The sequence below is a fragment of the Gopherus evgoodei genome, chromosome 12 (genome assembly GCF_007399415.2).
Source record: "Gopherus evgoodei ecotype Sinaloan lineage chromosome 12, rGopEvg1_v1.p, whole genome shotgun sequence".
Taxonomy (NCBI): domain Eukaryota; kingdom Metazoa; phylum Chordata; order Testudines; family Testudinidae; genus Gopherus; species Gopherus evgoodei.
The window spans coordinates 35,793,047-35,817,146 of NC_044333.1; the positions used below are offsets into that span (position 1 = coordinate 35,793,047).

The window sequence follows — 24,100 nt, forward strand, 5'->3', positions numbered from 1 at the left end:
GTAGTTCCTGCCCTATAATCGTGATCCTATTTTTATAGTCAGGAACTCATAATTTGTTGGCTCTTTCAGGCTTTGTGTTTAGTCAGTTGTGATGTGATGCAGCTGTTAAAGCAGCATTCACATTCTCAGCATTGTCAGACCTATAATTGTGGCTATTGTAAGGCTGTCACTGGCAGTTCAAATAGTCAGACATGCTGATAAATGCTCTTTTATTGTCACTTGGTGATCCACTGCATGGATTTCAAGAGCCTTGATTTAAAGTTCTGCTTTGGTGCTATTGATCCATTTTCTCTAAATCCTTCCAAGTCCCTCTCCATCCACATCTCCATCACTGTGCAACATAACCACGTACTTCAGATCTGCCTTTTTCCTTTTATCCTATGTATAAGGGATGTCCTGCCTACTTTTTGCTACTGGGGGTGTATTTGCCTCATTAATGTGAAAATTCTTCTAAGAAAAACTTGTTTGCACTATAAAAGAAAAATCCATTTTCAACAGCATTTGGAGGTTGGGGTCCTCTTTATCCATCAATAGGATTCAATTGTTTTATTTATTTATTTTTTTTAATTGAAAGTGGCACCTTGTGAATAGCTGGAGTGAAAGAAAGGAAACAAATGATGCCGTGTGACACAAAAAGATTGAAGAAAACAGGCTTGAGGTATATAAGTTGTAAAAATCCTCTGGATATCTTTGAGTGCTTCTCTTAAACAATAGAAACTATTAAATTTAACAAGTTACAAAAAGTCCTCTATGTGCAGTAATGTTATCTTTTACATTGCATGAGGAAATAGTTATTTTTTTAATTGTTCCTAAAAAAAAAAAAATGGCATGTTTAAGTTAGAACAAACAGATTAGCTGATTTAGGTATCTGAAAACTCATTTGTTGACTGGCAACTCCTACTTCATCTTCCTCCAACCCTTTTCATGTGTAAATACACAACAAAGATTCCCCAAGATGCTTCTTTGTTTCTACTGATTGGCTACTTTTCATATTTTTTTTTGTTTGTTTTAATTGTTATGCTTGTGTCTTACATTCTTGATGTGTTTACACATTTGAAAAATAAAACATGTTAAGAATTTCCGACTTTATTCCTCTTCGTGTGCATTGTTTACTCCCTAACTGTTTTTTCTTTTTATTGATAACCCGAAATGAAGTAATTCTTTTTGTAAGTATTTCAGAGGTAGTCTCAACAGTGTGAGCCTAAACTTTTTGACAAGGTATAGGTGGTAGCTAGTTCCACTGTGGCTCAAGTAATTACATTTTGAGGGGGCAGAAGAACACTAATTTGTATCTGGCTGATCCAAACACACCAAAAAATGGTTCATCTTGCCCCCACTTCTCAGCAAAGCATTGGATAGTCAAAACATAGAGAACCCAGTTCAGTTTCTAATGGAGTCAAAAAGAATATTTCACTGAGTTGGATCAAGCCCTACTGAATCCATAGTACAAAACTTAATTGGTTATGCAAAATATAAGCCCAGTATTACAGACTCTTAGTGGGGGGAGTAACCCTTATTCACATAGCATCATGGAAGTCGGGGGCTACTCACAAGAGTACTTGCAGGATCAGATGCAATTTCAGAATATTTGGGGTATACTATGCATTATTGGCATAAATAATTTACACCTGTCAAAAGAACAGATTATTACTATTTGTAGCTACAGACCCTAATGGGGGGCTCAAGACTCATAATGAAATTGGTATCTATCTAATTATTTGTATGGCCAACTTGCCTCATGAAATACATATTAGTAGGGTTATTGAACTATGGCACATTGCATTTTAAAGTGACCTGTAAACACAGCTGCTCCATACTGAAATACTTCGGAATAAGACCCTCACTATATGATGTCCTGGGATCCTTGCAAAAACAAAACATGTATCTCCCTACAGGAACATTTCTACATGTAGTGACAGTGAATTCACACTTTTTGGTGTTTCATAAACCAAATGGGTATTTTGCCAATCAACCAGAAAACTTGGTTGAGGATCAGAAGGAGAGCGGAGGAGTGGAAGGTAAAATATTGTGTTGTCAGAAACTTTCTGTGCCCATCGCTTTCACAGACGTCATTTGTGATCTTTGCAAATCACATAACTTCTCCTTGCCTCAGTTTCCCCTTCCACAAAAATGGGGATAAGTAACTATTTCTTCTCATTTTTGAGAAGGCACCTAATACAAAGATGGGGATCAATATGAAAACTGAAAGGTGGATAAGGAACTGGTTAAAGGGGAGACTACAATGGGTCGTACTGAAAGGTGAACTGTCAGGCTGGAAGGAGGTTACTAGTGGAGTTCCTCAAGGATCAGTTTTGGGACCAATCTTATTTAACCTTTTCGTTACTGACCTTGGCACAAAAAGCAGGAATGTGCTAATAAAGTTTGCGGATGACACAAAGCTGGAAGGTATTGCTAACACAGAGAAGGACCGGGATATCATACAGGAAGATCTGGATGACCTTGTAAAGTAGAGTAATAGTAATAGGATGAAATTTAATAGTGAAAAGTGCAAGATCATGCATTTAGGGATTATTAACAAGCATTTTAATTATAAATTGAGGACACATCAGTTGGAAGTAACAGGAGGAGAAGGACCTCGGAGTATTGGTTGATCACAGGATGACTATGAGCCGCCAATGTGATACGGCCGTTAAAAAGCTAATGCGGTTTTAGGATGCATCAGGTGAGATATTTCCAGCAAAGATAAGGAGGTGTTAGTACCGATATATAAGGCACTGGTGAGACCTCATCTGGAATACTGTGTGCAATTCTAGTTGCCTATGTTTAAGAGGGATGAATTCAAACTGGAACAGGTTCAGAGACGGACTACTAGGATGATCTGAGGAGTGGAAAACTTGTCTTATGAAAGGAGACTCAAAGAGCTTGGCTTGTTTAGCCTAACCAAAAGAAGGTTGAGGGGGGATATGATTGCTCTTTATAAATATATCAGTGATTAATATCCGGGAGGGAGAGGAATTATTTAAGCTTAGTACCAATGTGGACACAAGAACAAATGGATATAAACTGGACACGAGGAAGTTTAGACTTGAAATTAAACGAAGGTTTCTGACCATTAGAGGAGTGAAGTTCTAGAACAGCCTTCCAAGGGGAGTAGTGGTGGCAAAAGACATATCTGGCTTTAAAACTAAGCTTGATAAGTTTATGGAGGGGATGGTATGACGAGATAGCTTAATTTTGGTAATTAATTTAGCAATTAATCTTTATTATCATCAGGTAAGTATGCCCAGTGGTCTGTGATGGGATGTTAGATGGGGTGGGATCTGAGTTACTATAGAGAATTCTTTCCTGAGTGCTGGCTGGTGAGTCTTGCCCACATGTTTATGGTTTAGCTGATTGCCATATTTGGGGTCGGGAAGGAATTTTCCTCCCGGGGCAGATTGGCAGAGGCCCTGGAGGTTTTTCGCCTTCATCTGCAGCATGGGGCACAGGTCACTTGCTGGAGGATTCTCTGCAGCTTGAGGTCTTCAAACCACAATTTGAGGACTTCAGTAACTCAGACATAGGCTAGGAGTTTGTTACAGGAGTGGGTAGGTGAGATTCTGTGGCCTGCGTTGTGCAGAAAGTCAGACTAGATGATCATAATGGTCCTTTCTGACCTTAAAGTCTATGAGTCTAAAGTGCTATAGAAGTTCAAGATTTTTATTCAAGCCAACTGTCAAAATGCTCCCTTCCTTTCTTTCCCATACAAATACACCCTGGCATTACCATGGAAAGGAATGAATATTGGTAATAAAAATGCCGTGAGGCACCCTGAGGAAAAGTTACACAAATCACTCCAGGTCAATATATGCTTTCGCTCTTACCCCAAAATCATGCTGCAGCCAATTCCTTTAGTAATTAAACTAAAGGTTTATTAGTAAAACAAGAGAGTTATTAAATGGTTAAAGGAATCATATACCTTACAATTGATTTCAGAGTCTGTAGGGCAGGATAATACACATTGAGGGTAAGTCTGCTGGCTTGCAGTAAGTCTTTCTGGATCACCTAAAACATTGGGGGTCATCAGTCCTTTGTTCAAAGCTGCCTTGTTAGAAATCACAGTCCAGAGAAGAGGAGCAGAATGGAAGACCAAGATGTGATGTCACAGTCTCGTCTTTTATACTTTCAGCCCACGTGCCTGGAAAGTTACTGGCAAAAAGATGGAGTCTTAGGCCATGTCTTTACATGCCTTACTGAGTCCTTGGGCAGCCAATGCCTCAGTTTTCTCTGAAACCTCTCCAGGAGGGGTTCACTGGGCAAGCTTATTGTCCTTAATGAGACATCAAGCAAGCTAGCTGGCAAATCTGTCTTGGAGCATCACCCAAGAAAACATGTTTGAGATACAACCCAGCAAATATTAATAACTTCATCTACAAAGATGGAGTTAAACAGAATAATACTTAGCTTATAACTTTTCCATTCATACCCCAAGGCATACTTTGTACAAGATTTATCACAATTCTGCAATAATGGTGATCCATTAGTGTAAACATGGTCACCTTTCTTTTATACAGTGTCACAGCCCCACATGCAGCTGTGGTTGCTCTTTTCATAAAGTGTTCTCAAATAATCAGCTAGAGCAAGACTAAAGGGGACCAGGGGGTGAAGCAGAAACTGAATTCAAGGACAATAATCTGCTACCTTCTGCCTACTTCAGTCCATTCTTACCACTTTGATCAAAAATAGGCAGTCCACACTGTATAAATGCTTAATTTATCCTGTAGACCAGATGCAGTTTCCAGGGTTCCACAGTCGATTTGACATTGTCAGGTGAATGTTGCAGCATCTCGTTGAGCTGGCAATCTGTAGCTGGATGGGACTTCAGGGGGTACAAAGGTAAATTCACAGAGTGTAACTGCTGACATACCTGCCCCCCAGTTTTTAAGATTATGGTGGGCCTAATGATGAAAGAAATTGCGAGGTGCAAGAGAGGCTAGGAGGTTGAGATTGTGACAATGCTAAAATAGACTGTTTTGCACAAGAAGGGGCTTGAATTTAAGCTAAGGTAGGTTGAGATACTAAAGGAATTTAATCAGTAATTCTTTACAGAGAATTAAAACATGGAATAAAGTGACAAACATCTACATGAGCTACTGATCAATATTTACAAAAAGAATTAAGAGGAGCACAGGGAAGCGAAGTTGTACTGAGTCTGTACAATTGCTAAAGCATAGAAGTGGAGCTAAGTCTTGCTGATGAAAATGGATCCATTGTTTGTACTATTTGGAAGTCTTCATGCTGAATGTTAATGAGCATAACAAGTGCGAGGTGAGTGGATTTTTTGCATTATCTATTTCGAACAGATAAAAATAGAGAATAAGCGGAATTAAAGGAAGAGGCTTTCTTCCAGCCACTGAAAGTTTCTTTTTTTTCCAAAGGATGCTAAAACTGTGGACATGTAACAATAGCATTCATCTCCAAAGCAAATTTCAAATAAAATACTGTTGCAATTCTAAAGAACTCAGTTACATGGTCTCTAAAATAAAACCCATACTGATTTAAGACATGATAAAACTGAGGGTGTTTTTAATGGTTGCAGTTATTGTATCTTTATAGAAACTAACCAAAACTCAGTTACTTCAGGAGATATTATATGGGGTTTTCCAATTTTTCATTGTTTGGTCTTGTGTAACAACATGAGAACAGTTTGACAATTGTCTGGTTTTTTTTCCAATCAGCTATTACTTAAAAAACGTCTCTTAGCTCGGGTAACATTCTAAAGTTTCTAAAACCCAGAGTTTCTTGTTTCTCTAACTATAAAGGACATAAGATATGACTGGAGATGAATTACATTCTTTACTGCAGAAGTAAATTTGTGTTTGTAATTAGTGAATATTTGTTTTATTATTTTAAAAAGCTTTGAAAAGATCTTTAACTCTACAATGAAGCAAAGGAGAAAAATATTACCTAAAATATTCATTTTGGACTGTAATGAGAGGAAATTGATCAGTACTCTGGAGTATATGAAATAATGTACTCATGAACTAACTATTGCTTACCTAATTAGCTTCACATGGAGGTGAAAATGTAACCAGAAATGTTCTGTCTTTAGCTGATCTGAAATGACAGTTAAGAGGTATGGTGATGATCATTATATGATGCTTTAGAACCGAAGACTATCATAAGCATAATAGTTGAGAGCCACAAAGATATTTAGATGCCTAAAACTCATACTTAAGTACTTAATCCCAGTTCTGGCGCCTCCAAAACATATAGGTACCTCTGTTCCTGCCTCTGGGCATGCACACTAATACCTCCCTCTAGGCATCCTGATGCCTATTTCCCACCTGAGCCCCAGAGCAATTCACGAACTGGGGGAAGATAGAAAGAGAGAAGGTGGTGAGGAAATACCTGTCATTGAACCAACTTCTGTTGGTGAGAGAGACATGCTTTCAGGCTTACACAGAGCTCTTCTTCAGGGGGAAGATAGGCAGTCATCTGCCTAAGCGGAGTGCAGGGCTCAATCCAGTCGGCATGCTCAAACGCCTTCTATTGGATTGGGTCCCATTCACAATCTGCCCACCTACCTTTATGACTTCTTTTACTCCAGTGGTTAGAGCACTTGTGTGGGATGTGGGAGATTCAGGTTCAATTCCCACCTCTTTGCCAGGGGGAAGCAAGGATTTGAGCAGGGGTTTCCCACCTCCTGGGAAGGTTCTCTGCTACTGAGCTATGGGATATTCTTCGGGGGGTGGGGGATGGGAGAGGCTCCCTCAATCTTCCCGTTGAAGCTGTTCCACTGTAGTTCAATAATGAAACACTGATTGGTGCAGCAAGATTGGCCTGACTTAGGTGTGGTCTAAAAAGTTAGGTCAACCCAGCTACCTTGCTCAGGGGTGTGAAAAATCCACAGGTAGTTAAACCGCCTAATCCCCGCTATAGACAGCACTGGATTGACAGAAGGATTTTCCAGTCAATTTAGCTACTGTCTGTCAGGGACCCCTCCTGTTGGTGAGTGAACCCCTGCTGTCAGCATAGGTACACTGAAGTGGAGAGAAGCCCTAAGTATTTATCCACAATGGAGCAGTCATTTGGCCAGAGACAAAGAGAGTGAGGGAGAATGACTGTAGTCTCCGGACTAGGGCTGGTAGATGGGACACCTTGGGTCCAGTTCCCCTGCTCCAATCCCTCTTCCACAATGGAACAGCTTTCAAGGGAACCCCACATGAGAATATCATATAGCCCAGTGATTAAAGAACTCTCCCGAGAGGTGGGAGAGACCTCTATTCAAATCCTTTCTCCCCTTCTGACAGAGAGGGGGGAATAGAATCTAGGTCTCCCATATGCCAGGTGAGTACTCTGACCACTGGGCTGAAAGGTATAAAGTGGGTGCCAGTGGTATCACCTCCTCCTCTTGCCGTTTTGTTTGGAGCACAGCAGGCTCCTAACTCATTCCTGCAAGAAAACCTTAGGTGCCTAAGCCCGTCTGACTCCAAGTGACTGGTTTCCATTCACTAGTGGATCACTAAGTTCAGGGCTGGTCTACACTAGAAGGTGCTGGAGACTGCTGTAGCGCGTCTGGCAAAGATGCTCTATGCCGACTGGAGAGTGATCTCCCATCTGCACAATTACTTCACCTCTGCAAGAGGGGGGATCTAAGTCGGCAGGAGAGCATCTCATGCTGACATAGGGTCGGAGTGGACAGCGCTTGGGTCTCTGTAACTGGAGTCTTTCAAGGGGGTGTCTTTTTCAGATCCCTGAGCGACATACGTTTGATTGTCTTAGGTGCCTAAAGGCAGATCTACACTTATCTCAGAGAGAGGGGTGAAGCTTAGCACACACCCTCTGGTTGGCATCTCTGAGACCCTTTGACTGGATTAGGTAACTCTGTGCCCAGCACACTGGCTTTATGTGGGTTACATTCTTAAGCACCCATTTCTCCCCTATCACTGTTCATTGTATAGGGAGCCTAGGCACCTAATTTGGTATTGTGGATCTCTGTGTTGTTCCTATGATGTTCTAGGTGCCTAAAAGGTAGGCTCTGGGAGGTTCAGTGTTGCAACACTGAAGTACCTTTGTGGATCCCACTCAACATAGGCATCCTGAATTAGTGATTGGTTAGACTTGGTCCCCATTAGCCTACCAGGAATTGGTGTCAGTCAAAGTAATCTTCTATATTCTTGCTGTAAGATTTAACCTCTGACTATGGTTCAACAAGGTTTTGAACTGCACACTTCTAGAACATTGCAGGAGTGTCTCTAGTTACAAACATTACTTTTTTTATAAATATCCCACGCTTTCCCACAAAATCCGCTTGCTACAATGTTTTAAAGGCTGGAGTTCAGTTCTGACTCCTTCGCATCTTGCATCACTTTTTTTTAGCCACACTCCAATTTTCTCCCATCAACAATTGCTTTTAATTCGTTATTCAAAGTTCATGTGGGTGGCACCCTACTGTAGAACACTATACACTCAGCCTTTTCTTAACAAATACTAGCAGTTTATGAGAGGTAGTACTCTATGCTGAAGTGAATCCTGCCTTCAACTAGATGAGTTTCCTGCGGGTAGTAGTCCATAATTCTCTCTGTAAACTAAACACCCATTGGTGTTTTATTTTACCATATGTAATGCCCAAAACAATAGCAGCTATTTTGTTAAGATTTTAATACTTCTGCTTCTCTCAGTTTGAGACAGAAGAGCTACGCTTCCCAAAAACAAGAGAGGGAATGGTGGAGACAGGGTGTGTGACAGAAAAAAAAACCCAGAACAATTATTCAGTAAGGCCATGTCTACATTGCCAGTTATGTTGGCAAACTTATGTTGCTCAGGGGTGTGAAAAAACACCCCTCTGAGCAACATAAGTTTTGCCGGCATAAAGCGCTCATGTGCACAGTGCTATGTTGGCGGAAGAGCTTCTCCCGCCGACATAGCTACTGCTCCTTGTTTGGGTGGTTTTATTATGTCGACAGGAGAGCTCTCTTTTGTTGGCATAGAGTGGCTACACAAGTGATCTTACAACGGCACAGCTGCATCAGTACAGCTGTGTCGCTGTATGTTTGCTAGTGTAGACATGGCCTAAGAAATTAAGCTGTGAGATTTCCTAGCATTGCAAATGCCAATATATTAGCAAATGCCTTGAGCGCAACTTCATTTTAAATAGGTTGGGGTAAACTGTGTTACCAAAAGCAGAGTGGATGAGGAACACTTTTCATTTGCAGTGACCTCCTTAAAAGAAAGCTTTAGCTTAAAGCAAAATCACAAACCTTCCTAAGAGTCAGATATTTCCATGCTTGATACAGACTTCTATTCAGGTAAAAAAGGGCAGATTTATTTTTTGATTGTTGTTTTTTTAATTTAATTTCAGCTGGAAGAGAATTGGGTGAGCTCACTCAAAATTAATAATCTGTACGCAGAAGAAAAGCCCAACATGAATGTCTCCTTTCCCTTCACTACACCCCCCTATATTTTTCTTAGCCCTCCCCTCAACCCCCCCCCAATATTGCCTTTTCTCTGAAAAACAAACAATCATAGGTTTGATCATAGCAAGACATTCATAGTTTTTTTTCACTGTCAGACTCTAACTCCAGCTGTGCCTTTGTACGGTACAGCAAGATTTTTTTTTAAAAGAACAAATATAGAGCAAAATAAACATATCACACTGATGGACTAATTAGTGAAGTATACTGTGGACTCTCAACCTGGAGGTTGAAGTATTGCCAACCTCAGGCATTCAAAAAGCATGAATCAGCTCCCTTGACATCATGAAATTGTCCTAAATATTTGATTTTTTTTGTCAAATACAAATTTTGAGTTGTTTTAATTTCCTTTCTGATGTTTGAGGCTTTAGGGTCCCATATTTTCAAACTTTTCTCTGTGACATGAAGTTTAGAAACTTACTTTTCTTTTTATTTTGTTAATAAAGCTGAGATTCTCAAGTAATAACATGAATTTATGAGCTAGGTCTTAATAAGCAAAAGATTTTCAATAAAACTGAAGCGTTGGCAATAGTGGAGGTTGTGACCACTCTGCCTGTCCCATGTTACTAAATGAGCGAAGGGTCCCAGCATGGAAAACATTGAGAAGTGAAGCAGATGATGTGACTCTTTCTGAAATATTTTAAAAGACATTTGTATTTGGGGTGGGGAAGCTTTAGAAATGAACTGTCTGACCAGTAAAGTCACAGCTAAAAACATTGGTAGGTTGCAGCAGTGGTTGTAACGGTCACTTACCAAAGTATAAAGACTTAAATTTCTTGGAGGCAACCTTTTGTACTGCCATTATGAATGCAAATTGTGTGTGTTCTTTATTAACACATTGAAGATATATTGCTTTCACTGAGGAACTGATTTTATACCGTGCATAAATGGCTTGTCTACACTGGTAGTTTGTGGTTAATAGAAACATCATATTTCTGAGTTTTTCCAGCTGAGCAAACAGCTCCCATCACTGGGTGATACAACTGAATGAAAGGCGGCTGCCGTGAGGTGACACTTCCTGGGACCTGGGCTAGAACTTAAGACCCACAAACATCTTGCCAATGCCAGCAACCTTGCAGAAGGCTGAGTCAGCCTGACCCAGGCAGAATTCTCCCAGCGGTGGAACATGTGACAACTACAGAGACAGAGAGATCTCCAGTGGCCAGCTGGGACTGTGCACCTGTACCTCAGGGCAGCCCAACTGCTGACATGTATGAAGCTTAAAGGGCAGAGCATCAGCCCTGCTGCCATTAACGTGCACTTGGGATGAGGGAGGGGGTTGTGAGGCTGTCTCTGTTGCAGCCCCGTTCACTCCCAAGGGGTGCGGGGGGGGCGCTCTGTGTAGCCATCCTGCGTCCCCTCAGAGGAAGGCAGATCAGGCTGGATCCCTTGCAATCAATGGGCCTCTGGGCCAGAGAGAGGCCCAAAGCCCCCAGGCCAGCTCCATCCCTCCCCTCCTCCATCCCTCACCCACTCCCACCCCGCTCTCCCGCTGGCTCAGCTACTCTGCAGGGCCCACCCCCTTCCCGGGCTGCGCGCAGGCGCAGAGCCCTTCCCCCTGCCGGCGAGGCGAGCTGCGCGCAGGCGCCCTGGTGACCGCCTGCCCGCCCGGCGGTGTGTGTGCGCGAGAGAGAAGATGGCGGCGGCGGGGGCAGCAGCGTGAGGAGCCGAGCGGACGCCGAGCTCCCCATTGAAGCGCGGGCGCCATGGCCTTAAACAGCGCCCAGGTACTGCCCAGCGCGGGGCCCGCCGGGCGGGGGGTGGCGGGGGAGCCGTGCCCGGCCCTGGGGGGCTCCTGGGCCCCGCCGGCCCAGGGGAAGCATGCTGCCCGGGACTAGGCCCAGGGTGATTCTGCAGCCTCATTGAATCTCCTCAGGGGCCCGGCGGGCCCTGAGCCCCCCTGGGGGGGCGGCAGCGCCTCCATCCCGGCAGCCCCTGGTGGGGGGGAAGGGATCCTGGCCCTTAATCGCCGGGGTTTCACTGCGGGTTGGTGCGGGGAACGGGCGGCCTCTTGGGTGTCCTTTGCGGGATGTGGTGATTCCTCCTCCCTCCAAGCCTTTGCGTGGGGGGGGGGAGTGATTCTGTGATGGGAAGGGAATAAGGAGTTTGGGGATCGATTTGGGTTTTCCCCTCTTCCCAAACAAACCTCAGTGCACGATGCTGCAAAGGGCTGTGGAACGAGATTAACATGCGCTGCGATGTGTGTGAAAACCCGTGTGTGTGTGTGTGTGTGTGAGATCAACCAGCCAAGGTGTCAGTGCAGGGAATAAAAATCCGGCATTTGGGATGTGTGTGTGATCAGCCAACCAAGATAGCTATGCATGGAATAAAAATCCTGCATTTCTGGGAGCTTTTGCATGAAAGTTAGAACTTGAAGCAAAGTTAGCACATGAGGCTTGATTCTTTGGTCCAATGTCCAGTGTGTTTAAAAAAAAAAAAAAAAAGGGCAAATGATTGAATGGGACAATTTCTTTGTGTGTGCAAGTTTTGTTCCCAATCAAAGAAGTGGGGAATAAATATGCTGCATTGGCAGATGTGTATTTTAAAAAACAAAGTTTTATATTTGATCAGATTAGGCATAATACAAATAATAGTAGTATGCTGTTTTACTAGTTGAGAAAAATATTTTCTGAAAATGAAAGTGTCTAGAGCAACGTTATAATGCATTAGTTGTGTAGCATGTTTTTCTGAAAGTCATTCATCAAAGTGTTTATATATAGTAAAAGTAGTGCATTAATGGTGATGGCTGTTTTTTTTTTTTTCTTCTGTTTGTTTTTTAAAGCCAGGAATATACTTGATCAAAACTACTGAGGTGTACTTGTCAGGCTTGATTTTTGAGAGAGCTGTTTTTGTGGACCCTTGAGTGCTGGAGGCAATTAGTTTTTGTGGCCTGTTCATTTGGTTTTAATATTTATAAAAAAAATAATGGCTACAGAGTTTCTTACCTTTAACTTCCACTGTAAGCAGTCTATGGGAATTAATGTGGTTTTGTTTCTCAAGTGATCAGTATATGATCTTGAACAGACAGACTACAACACCTACCATAATGAAAATTGAGAGAAACTCAAAGTTAAGCTTTAAAGTTTTTTGGACTCTCTTCTACCCCATCCCCAAGTGAGTAAAATAAGCAGTATTTTGTGTGATGATTATCCAGATGCAGTGCAAAAGACAGAAATTCAGACTTTCTTGATGGAGAATGACAGATATTTTTTGTATTGATGTTTAGTTCATTAAGTCTCTATCTTTCTTCTGTAATGAAAAAGCACACAACTGATAACTTACGTTTATGTTGTAGCAGTTAGAGAGGATTATACATGCAGCTTTGCTCTTTTTCTAATATACACTTTTCACAGTGAGTATCTTCAAGGCCATTTAACCAACTGTGGGTAGTACTACTGTTAATGCAACTATTCTGTAGATAAAGTGAAGCATGTAAGTCTTTACAGGATCAGGACTGAAGTTTGTGTATCCTTCAGAAAATAAACTTGCAGATTTTTTTTAAATCAATCATCTTGGCACTTTACAATTGTCATATGCTGATATTTGTTTATTCACTGTCACTTACATTATTCCTGAAGATAGTCTAGTTTTTAAAAATTTTTGCATAAATCTCTGACCATGTGCTGTTATAATCCAGTTCTGCATATTGTTTTTATTTTGGTATCACTGTAGGTGTCAGTGATTGATAGTATTGTAGGAAGGCATGCTTTAACTGCCAAAGTAGGAAGAGAATATTATTTGGGAGAAAAGAAATTTATGAAGGCATCTTCAGGACTGCATTTCCCAAAAGTGGAACCTGAAGAGAGAAAGTTCTGTACATATTTGTGGTGTGTATTTTTGTGTGTGGAAATGCAATTTTAGATGTAGATGTGGATTTTTTGTTATTTTTTTTAAATAATTTTAAGTTGAGACAATATTAGAGTGAAATGGAGTGAGAGTATGTTTTGATAGGACTTGTCTATTAGTATGAGACTATACCACATTGCTAATTTTTTAACACATTATGTGCATACCATCAGTGATTTGAGCATTGGCCTGCTAAACCCAGGGTTTGTGAGTTCAATCCTCGAGGGGGGCATTTAGGGTTCCGGGCAAAACTCTGTCTGGGGATTGGTCTTGCTTTGAGCAGGGGATTGGACTAGATGAGGTCCCTTCCAACCCTGATATTCTATGATTCTGTGACGAGACCCAGTAAAGGTGTAAAAGCATTTATTTTTTCATGTGGCTATGAACTAAATTTGTTTATCTTGATGGAGAAATATTTGTCTCCAAGGAAAAGTTATTCTACTTCTTTATGGCTGTTTTGGGATCCATGAAACATGCAGTCTGTTTTCAGTAGAGCAATATCATCCAGAAAGTTTAACTTTAATGGAGTGGAGAAAGTGAATACACTTGGCTTTAATTCCATGTTTACTGTATTTTTATTTCTGTTGAAGTGATAGTACATGACTTTTGAAAGGAGTATCTTGAAATGACAGTTTTGACAACATGCTGTACAAAATGCATTTCAGAATATCCCAATATAAGTCAAATATACTCATCACTTTGGGCTTTTTATTTAATGAAGCTGTTTCATAATCATTTTAATCAGACACTTAAACACTCCTATCACTCTACTATACTTATGGGTGTGTACTTCTGAGCACATTTAAAATCTATTAGTTTTTTTTTCTCTCTTCAAAGACAGAACTTGAGATAAACCTGTTGCATCACTGCTTGAGTCCTATTACAGGTATTAAGCTTTGTTTTAACATTAGCTGTGTTTTTGAAACTATGTTACATTAAGAAAGCTTAAAAAATCCTACTCTTAAAATAAAACCATTTTCATTCTTCAGCAAATGTTGGAAGTTTCTTTATTGGAAGTATTAATACACACTGCTAGTCATGAACGCTAGGAACGGTTCCTATTTGTTTGTTTCTTTTATCTCTTAGGTAGAATTAGTTATATGACAAACTTCCTGCATAAACCTAAATAAACAAATTAAATGGGCAAAGAGATACAAAAGTGGGATGAATCATTTCTTGCTTATTTGTTCTTTGACAAGATTAATTTAGTGCCACACAGGTACCTAGAAGGAAAATTTGTAACTTTTTTTCAGTCTGCTTGCCCCCCTTCCAAAAAAAATTCTAGACCACAGTACTGATTCAGACCTTTTTTTAGAATTGCTACTGCAGTTTGCTTATTTAATGATTTTTGTAGTGTCAGTTTAGGGAGCCTGTTTGTTGCTTAGACACACTGCCACCTCCATTCATGTTATGATTAAAAGTAGTTTTACAGTTGAAGAGGGGGGAAAGTGATGCTTTTGCACATGGGGAAAGTATGCTGTTCAGTTTCTATTTGTTGTGATACATGTGCAGCATGCTGTGTCATATAAAACAGACAAATCTGTTTGTAATAGAACTTGCTGGCCTTTGGCCATTGGATTATAGTCGTTTGTCACTTTACTGCCATTTCAGCAATGTAGATGTTCATTTACAAAGAATTACTCATGCTAGAACTGCAGTTTTTCTTCTTAGTGGAAATGCTTTATTTGTGACCATTTAACATACAATTTAGAATTAAGGAACATTGTACAGAACAAAGGTACTTCATAGTGGAAAAGCCTCATGACATATTTGATACATTTTAAAATTAGGATTAGAAATCCCTATTTCTGGTCTGTGTAATTACTAGTGTTTTATTCTAGTGAATAGGACTGTACAGACGTTTTGGGTGATATTACCAGTGATGGGTCAGTGTTTTCTGGGGTGGGCGAAGGAAGGAGAGAAGGGGTAGAACCTTCCCCCCCCATTTTGTCTAAATAGTATAATAGGATTATACTGTTTTAGATTACTTAAAAGATATAACTTTGTATAAATCAGTTATTGTTAATTTATTCAAAGTTTAACTGTATAGACTTGTTTGTTAAAATTAGTTAAGAGTTATTGCGCTAATGAAGCACAGCACTGTGTTTGATTATTAGATTCAGCAGTCTTAATACCTAGTTTATTTGCATCTGATCCTAACAACTCCATTGTATCTTGGAGTTCTCTACTTCTCTGGAGCTTGAAATAGCCCAAGTTTGTTAACCTTCAGAGCATGCTGCAAGGCCTCTGTTTTTCTCCCTTGCTTATATGGAGGTGGGTAAGATTGTCTTGGGGCTTATTAAAATTCTGTTTATACTGTTGTGTATTTTTAAGAGATTGTCAAGGATGCCCAGAGTCTACTGTGGATTTTTATTTTGTAGTGTAGGAGAATTTGAAATAAGTGTTTAACATTCTGTGAAAGTGACGCTGGTTGTAGTTATTAATCATGTAAGCAGTGATGTAAATTTACATGGGCTTTGTAAATGAAGCATAAGACACATTCTTTGTTCCATATAGTTTATAATCTAAGGAGGGTGTGGTTGTGGAATCATTGTCATAATATGCATTGTTAAAATTTAATTTGAAATCAATAATAGTTTTCTGTTCTGTAGCTATCTTTTATTTTGATAATGGGGATTGGCCCAGCTATTTTGGAATTCAGATAATAAACTTTAAAAGGATTGCCAGTCTGCAGTTCAGGCCATGTCTACATCTAAAATTTTGCAGCGCTGGTTGTTACAGCTGTATTAGTACAGCTGTATAGGGCCAGCGCTGCAGAGTGGCCACACTTACAGCAACCAGCGCTGCAAGTGGTGTTAGATGTGGCCACACTGCAGCGCTGTTGGGCGGCTTCAAGGGGGGTTCCGGGACGAGAGAGCAAACCGGGAAAGGAAACCAGCTTCCCCGCGGTTTGCTCTCTCGGTCCCGGAGCCACCCAGCAAACCGCAGGGAAGGAGACCTGCTTGCTCGGGGTTCCGGGACCGAGAGAGCAAACCGGGAACGCCGCGGTTTGCTCTCTCGGTCCCGGAGCCACCCAGCAAACCGCAGGGAAGGAGACCTGCTTGCTCGGGGTTCCGGGACCGAGAGAGCAAACCGGGAAAGGAAACCAGCTTCGCCGCGGTTTGCTCTCTCGGTCCCGGAACCCCGAGCAAGCAGGTCTCCTTCCCTGCGGTTTGCTGGGTGGCTCCGGGACCGAGAGAGCAAACCGCGGCGAAGCTGGTTTCCTTTCCCGGTTTGCTCTCTCGGTCCCGGAACCCCGAGCAAGCAGGTCTCCTTCCCTGCGGTTTGCTGGCTGGCTCCGGGACCGAGAGAGCAAACCGGGAACGCCGCGGTTTGCTCTCTCGGTCCCGGAGCCACCCAGCAAACCGCAGGGAAGGAGACCTGCTTGCTCGGGGTTCCGGGACCGAGAGAGCAAACCGCGGCGAAGCTGGTTTCCTTTCCCGGTTTGCTCTCTCGGTCCCGGAACCCCGAGCAAGCAGGTCTCCTTCCCTGCGGTTTGCTGGGTGGCTCCGGGACCGAGAGAGCAAACCGGGAAAGGAAACCAGCTTGATTACCAGAGGCTTCCTCCTTCCACGGAGGTCAAGAAAAGCGCTGGTAACTGTCTACATTGGATTACCAGCGCTGGATCACCAGCGCTGGATCCTCTACACCCGAGACAAAACGGGAGTACGGCCAGCGCTGCAAACAGGGAGTTGCAGCGCTGGTGGTGCCCTGCAGATGTGTACACCTTCAAAGTTGCAGCGCTGTAACTCCCTCACCAGCGCTGCAACTTTCTGATGTAGACAAGCCCTCAGTGTTGTATCTTGTTACCTGTGCACCTCTGTCTGCTGCCACTAGTTTGAATATTTGGGTAATTCATTTGAGTTGATTGTTGTGATCTTCATGTACAGCACTAGGGCAACATTATCACTTTGGATAAGGGGGGAAAAAGTACCATAAGTTTATTTAATGTTTAAATTCTTTTAAAGTGGGGAAGAGGATCTGAAGGTCTTCAAAAAGAGGGAGCAGAAGAATGTTATAGGAAAACTCTCAGTATAAAAAATTATAGTTTCCAAGCTTCCCCTAAAGATAATGTGTGGGGAAACATTTTAAAAAACGTATTAAAGGATTGATTTCCCTCCAATAATAGTGTGCATGGTAGATGCTTTTTAGGGTATTGTTTTGTTGGAACTAGGCTAAATATCCTAGAACCATAGTAATAATGCAGTGCGACCTGTATTTCCTGAGGGCAGTGGAAAGGATTTTTCATTTCATACATCACTTACAATTTACTGCAGTAATTTCACAAAGTCAGAGCATCTCCTCTTAACTCTGTTGTTTTCACATTGAAAGCTACATATTTGTCATGGATTTACCAGCATTGTTACTATTCATATTAGAAGTAAAGAAGCTGTACGTCCTTGGCACACAGAAAAAGAGAACTTATTTGTGGTGAAAATCATGGTGTTGAAAACTCCTGGTGCAGGTTTCTCTGCAGACATTAAAACATTTTTCAATCTAAAGCAATATCTATTGAAAAAAGGCTGTTACCATGATGTATAATTTAGTGTTTTGCCGTAGGCAGAGCATTGATCTTTACATATTGTGAAACTTAAAGATTGCTTATCCACATCATGCTTTTATTTTTAACAGTTTAACAAAATATTAATACAAACTTATTCAAGGCTTCAAATTCAGTATGTGGTTACCAGAAACGTACACTTTTGTTTTTAAAGCCACCACATTTTCCTTTGCCCCGAGGCATAGATCCTGTGCTGCAGGATTCAATTTTCGCTACACAAGCACACTTTTCTTCTGCCCTCAATTGTTTTTTGACCAATTGCCTGGCCCAGTACAGGTCTGGAATAGGGGGACAGTTTCAGAGCCAGCCTCCCTTCCAGTCTTGAAAGGCAGGAGGTAATGGGAGCAGAATGCAAACAAAGGGAAGTGAGGTTTGTAAATTTCTGCATGTTATAAAAGTGCCAGATTATTCTAGAAAGGGCATGGGGTGGAGTGAAGAGAGGGAGAAAAAGTGAATTACTTAATTTTAAGGTGGACGTCGGAAACAAAGGCATATAGTGGTAAAGTGTCTTGTAGTATAGCAGGTTAATGGCTGAATTGGGGATAGAATCTGGATCTCTTTGAGTCCCAGTCCAGTGCCCTATCCACTGGACCATGCTGCCTCTAGTAGTGGTTTCTAATTGGACTGGTAGTAAAAGAAAGTGAGAAATGATGCTCCTGTAGAATGGAAAGTGACACTGGTCTCCTTTCACCCCTTGTCTCACTCCTCACTCCCTCTCACCCCTTGTCTCCTCCAAAAAAAATTAATGCATTCCTATTTGAATTTCTGGTGTGTGATCTATTACTATTCATTGAAGTAAAATCCTAATGTAAGGTGTATTGAAAATCAAATGAAAGTTATAGATCATTTAAATTAGTTTTTCCCATCCACCCTTGACGAATAGCGCTTAAGACAGAAAATAAATATTCATACATTATTTACATGATCATTTAAACATATTTTTGTATTTGTGTTTTAGTAGGAAAGAACTAATTTTACTGGCAACTTCTTGGGATTAAAAGCAACAACAACAAAATAAAGTACATAATAAAACCATACAAGAGTGGAGAGGAATAGTCCAGTTTCAGAATATAAAAAGTAAAACTGTAAGAGTAAAATTGGCATAGGGTATGTCTACATCTACAATTTTGCAGCGCTGGTTGTTACAGCTGTATTAGTACAGCTGTATAGGGCCAGCGCTGCAGAGTGGCCACACTTACAGCAACCAGCGCTGCAAGTGGTGTTAGATGTGGCCACACTGCAGCGCTGTTGGGCGGCTTCAAGGGGGGTTCGGGGAACGCGAGAGCAAACCGCAGGGAAGGAGACCTGCTTGCACGGAGGTTCGGGGAATGCGAGAGCAAACCGGGGAAGGAGACCAGCTTCGCCGCGGTTTGCTCTCGCGTTCCCCGAACCCCCCTGCAAACCGCAGGGAAGGAGACCTGCTTGCACGGGGGTTCGGGGAACGCGAGAGCAAACCGGGAAAGGAGACCAGCTTCGCCGCGGTTTGCTCTCGCGTTCCCCGAACCCCCCTGCAAACCGGGGAAGGAGACCTGCTTGATTACCAGACGCTTCCTCAGGTATGCTGGGATACCTGCTTATTCCACGGAGGTCAAGAAAAGCGCTGGTAAGTGTCTACACTTGATTACCAGCGCTGGATCACCAGCGCTGGATCCTCTACACCCGAGACAAAACGGGAGTACGGCCAGCACTGCAAACAGGGAGTTGCAGCACTGGTGATGCCCTGCAGATGTGTACACCTCCTAAGTTGCAGCTCTGTAACCCCCTCACCAGCGCTGCAATTTGTGATGTAGACAAGCCCTTAGTCACCCAAGTCCCATTCTCTGTCTTGGCAAGTTTGTGTTCTATTCACAAACAAAATTGGATTATGATGGTCACCTCTCCTACTTAATAATCCAATTTTGCTAGGGATCTGCCTGTGTAAGGCGCCTCCAAAAGAAGAGTTTACCAATCTGAGATACCTTAATGTTGCCAAGAGCCTACTCACCCAAGTTTGCTTTGTTAGTTAGGGTAAAGATAATGAACATGTTATCATGATTAGTACTTGTCGTTATTATATAGAGGCCATAAAGGGTTGTTGTTATCATTGCTGGGGTCTGACTTTAGCTGCAGAATAAAAATTCCAAAGGATTGTTACTGATATCAACCATGAAAGCAGTGTAGTTAAAGTAAAGAAAGTAGTGCTAATTAAGTTATTCTGAAAGTATTCTTTCAATTGATTTTCACTTCATGTAGTTCCCATCAAAAGTCGTCTTTGGGCTATAGCTGTCACATCCCTATTCTTACTTTTTTCATGTTATAAATCTTTCAAACAGTGCACAAGTACAGTTTAAGGCACACTGGGGTTTCATTTTTCGTCACCTCTGAGTGGACTAGCAATCAGAATGGATTACATAGTGCCGACAACACACTCTCTCCAACCTTCCAGTCAGCCAGCTTTGCCTTGCCTATCTCTTCCAACCCAAGTGTGACCAGGGAAAACAGTTTGTGATCAGAGCTGACGTTGTCAGACTGACCTCTTTGCTTGTGTGGTCTACATTTTAGTACAGAGAGAGTCTGATCGATCTCCTGTTCCTTTGTATTTCTGTGGATGACATCCCCTTTGGCTCATGATGGCATAATATCTGGTGGCTACTACAGCAGACATAGAGAAGTGTTATTAGGAAAGTATACCATATTTGAAGCTGTATCTTGTGCCGGTTTAATAGCTGGAAATAGAGCCAGCAGTATGTGTCGCTTGGCTTTCTGTGGGCCACCAGCAAGTGCTCCACTCCACAGCTTGGGAATATCTTGATTGTCCTGGAAAGACTTCACTGTGATCAATTTATTGCACAAGTTGCAGCAACAGTTTGGAGCCATAAGTGTTTAAGCAAGACTTTGCCCGCCATGCTTTGTATGTTGTTTGACAGTGCTTCATAATGACTTTTTGCATGATAGCCACTGTTTAAAATGTTAGGTTGTATATTAATTGTAGGCATTTTCTCATCTCATGAAGGCCAGAAAATAACTTTTCTAAAATGAGTTTAAGCACAAGGTTCAACACATCCCATATACTTCGGGAGCAGTCAAAAGTGGGACATAGTGATTGGCAAGCATGAAATCAGGAAAAAAGTTCTTATTCACTGAAGCCTTGTTAATTTAGTTCAGGAATTCTCAAACTGGGGGTTGGGACCCCTACAGGGAATCGCAAGGTTATTGCATAGGGGGTCATGAGCTCTCCGCCTCCACACCAAACCCCGCTTCTCCTCCCTCATTATAATGGTGTTAAATATATAAACAAATGTTTTTAATTTATATGAGGGGGATCGCACTCAGAGACTTGCTATGTGAAAGAGGTCACTAGAACAATAGTTTGAGAACCACTGGTTTAGTTAATATCCTCCAACTACTTGAACTAGTATTGTGTAAGTAACAATGTGAGTAATTCTTGTACTGCTGCTTATGAAATATCTACAGATTTTACTAGTGTTTTAATTTTTTTAATTTTTAATTTATTTTTTTAGAAATGGATTTGAAACCACAGGAGAAAACACTTAGTCACACCAGTACTCTGTTCCATTAATGTGCTGGCTAATATGTACTATTTCTAAGTGAGGACTATGCTGACTTCACAATAGTAAGATTAAAATCTCCAGAAATCTGATTTATGGTTTTGGAGCATTGTGCTATTTTACCACTGGTAGCATTTTAGAGTTCACCATCATAGTAAGTTCATTTAGTTTCAGAGGAAAGGAAGAGAAGTTAAACTTGATGAAGATGATAAACTGAGTTGTCTCACGTTTCCGAAATCTAGTTTTCTCCACTCTTATATTCTTATTGGAATGTGCAGAATGGACTAAAAAGATCTCAAGACAAATAAATTGCTGTAAGAAAAACAAAGGAGTTTAATATGCCAATAAGTTACAAAATAGTTAGGCCTTCAGCACTACAGTGTTAGGTAGACATAAGTCACTTTGTGTAAGTCTATTTGTGCATGTGTCTATGCTCAAATTTGCCTCTGGCCGATGTAAGAGGCCTTCTACAGCAAGCCAGTAAAACCACCTTCCTGAATGGCGCAGAGCCATGCTCAACCTACTGAGGTTGACACAGTGAAAGTATAGATGCTGCATAATCTGTCGACCCTACCTGTCCTCCAGCAGATGTCCTAGCATGCCCCATCCCCTGTGATAGTGATCATTCTGATCACATTTTAAAACTCGGCTTCCCAGGGGCTAGAGACTGGAAATTGCTCCCTCTTTAAGTTCCTTGTGTGTTTTCAAAATGCTTTTTCATGATTTCTCACTTTGCTGAGCACACCTCGCAGCTCACCTTTGTTGTGTGCAACTGCCCAGCCACGTACTCAGGCCATGTCTACACTCCTGGACCTGTGAGGAAAAGAGGCTGTGTCAAGCACAGCTGCAGCCCAGCCATAGAAACTTTGACATCTACAAACAGATTGTACAGGGAATGCAGGCAAAGGAGTATGACAGGGATCAGCAGCAATGTTGTATGAAGGTAAAGGAGTTTTGTCACAATTCCACGTAGCTCTTGTGCTGTGCTGCAGACCTGCCACTGCTATAAGGAACTGCATGCCATACTTGACAGAGACCCCAGTCGCATCCTGCAGAGCACCGTGGATATGTTGGAAGGCCCTGAGACAGAGACTCCTGCCATTAACAGCCAGGGCTGAGATGGGAAAAGATGCGGTGGGGGACTCTAGCCATACAGCAAGCCAAGACCTATTTGAGATTCATCCACAGATTAGCCAGTTCTGCTAGGCAGGTGCAAATGAGCCTGATGAAAGGGAAAGGAACTCTGGTAATTCTGTGCATGCATTTTTCCTTATAGTATTTAAATGTAAAGATGGTGCCCATCCATCAAATTCTTTTACTTCTACAAGAAGAGGTAGAGGAACCACAAACAGAAGCAAAGTTGGCATCTGTTTTTTATTCCCCTGTTGAGTGAGTTGGGGCTAGAGGAATGTGAAGCTGGTTATGTACATAGGGATATTCCTTTTATCTCTTGAGAGATCTTGATTAAACTTTCATGTAGACATTTTGCATTTTTTTCCCAAAGGTTACTAGGGATGTCTACCTTATTTCTCCCTCCTCAGTAGGATAGTTTCTCACACCACTCTGCAGTGTTTGTCTGGCAACATTGCAGTAAACTGGCTAGCAGCATATGGGGCCTGGCAGCTTTGAGATGTCAGTAGCGGCTGTGTTCTATGTGTCTCTGTCACCCTCGAGAGTGGGAGATCAGCTAAAATCACCACCACCTATGAAAAATAGTGCCAGTATTTAGTGCTATTGCCCTATACTCATACCCATGCAATAGGGACCAAAATTGTATAGCTTCATGTAATAGAAAATCCTTCCCCTTGCTGCTGGGAGACATACTTATCATGGCTGGGGCTAGAGAGCAGTGCTGTGTTGGGTTGCTCCAAAACTGAAGTGTCAATAAGCGTTTCTTATTAAAATTGTTTATGGAAATAAGGGAAAGGAGATTTGAAACTTTCCCCTTTCCCTTGTGACTGTAAATCCAATGGTACGTATGTCTGTTTTTATCAGCAGCTTCTGGCATGGCTGCCTTGAGGGGTGCCCCCTCTATGCCTGCAAAACACCTGGCCCTGAGGATGAGAAAGAAGAGGACTAGGGAGGACGTGTTCTTTGAGATTCTGAAAGCCAGTGCTGCATCGAACTGTAAACTCAGGACTTGGAGGGCCAGTATATCTGTCAGCATGGAGAAAGACAGGACAGGAAAAAGACCTAGGAGTCCCAGCAACACAAGGAGAGCGAGATGCAGCAGGACATAATGGGGCTTCTAAGGCAGCACACTCCACTGCTGCAGACCTTGCTTGGCCTGCAGGTCCAGAAATCCTCCACTCTCTGCTGTTCTTGGAGTACTCCATGCTTGCTGCTGCCTATCCACTCAACTTAACATGGGGTGCATTCTTATCCCTACCACTCCTCTCCGGAGGACATCAAGGAAGGCCACAGCTTCACATACACTGACCTGTGAGAACCACAACTGGTGCATGTGTAGCCACAATGAACTATCTTTGTGTACTCAGATGAATGCGTGCCCACTTCTTCTCTAATTTTAAATTTTCACTATGTTCAGTTATGTTAAAAACTTGTATAACATTGGCCGGTGTGGGTTTTTTTTTTGTTTGTTTTTTTTTTGGTTGCACACTGATTTTTTTCTGCACTTTTTCCCACTCTATAAAGTTCTATTTTTGGAAAATCAAATTATCTTACTAGTTCACAACAGATATTGCAGAATGCATAGCAATGGTCAAAGG

General features: G+C 41.8%; 1 protein-coding gene across 4 annotated transcripts in view; it reads left to right on the forward strand.

The window, feature by feature from the left end:
* The first annotated feature begins 11,020 nt into the window (after positions 1–11,020).
* Positions 11,021–24,100, forward strand: part of USP10 (ubiquitin specific peptidase 10) — a 78,328-nt gene continuing 65,248 nt past the window's right edge. For all 4 annotated transcript variants that reach the window (XM_030581383.1, XM_030581385.1, XM_030581384.1 and 1 more), the window contains exon 1: positions 11,021–11,143. In XM_030581383.1, the coding sequence (XP_030437243.1) occupies positions 11,123–11,143 (21 nt within the window). In that variant the 5' untranslated portion in view covers positions 11,021–11,122. The remainder of the gene's footprint in view (positions 11,144–24,100) is intronic.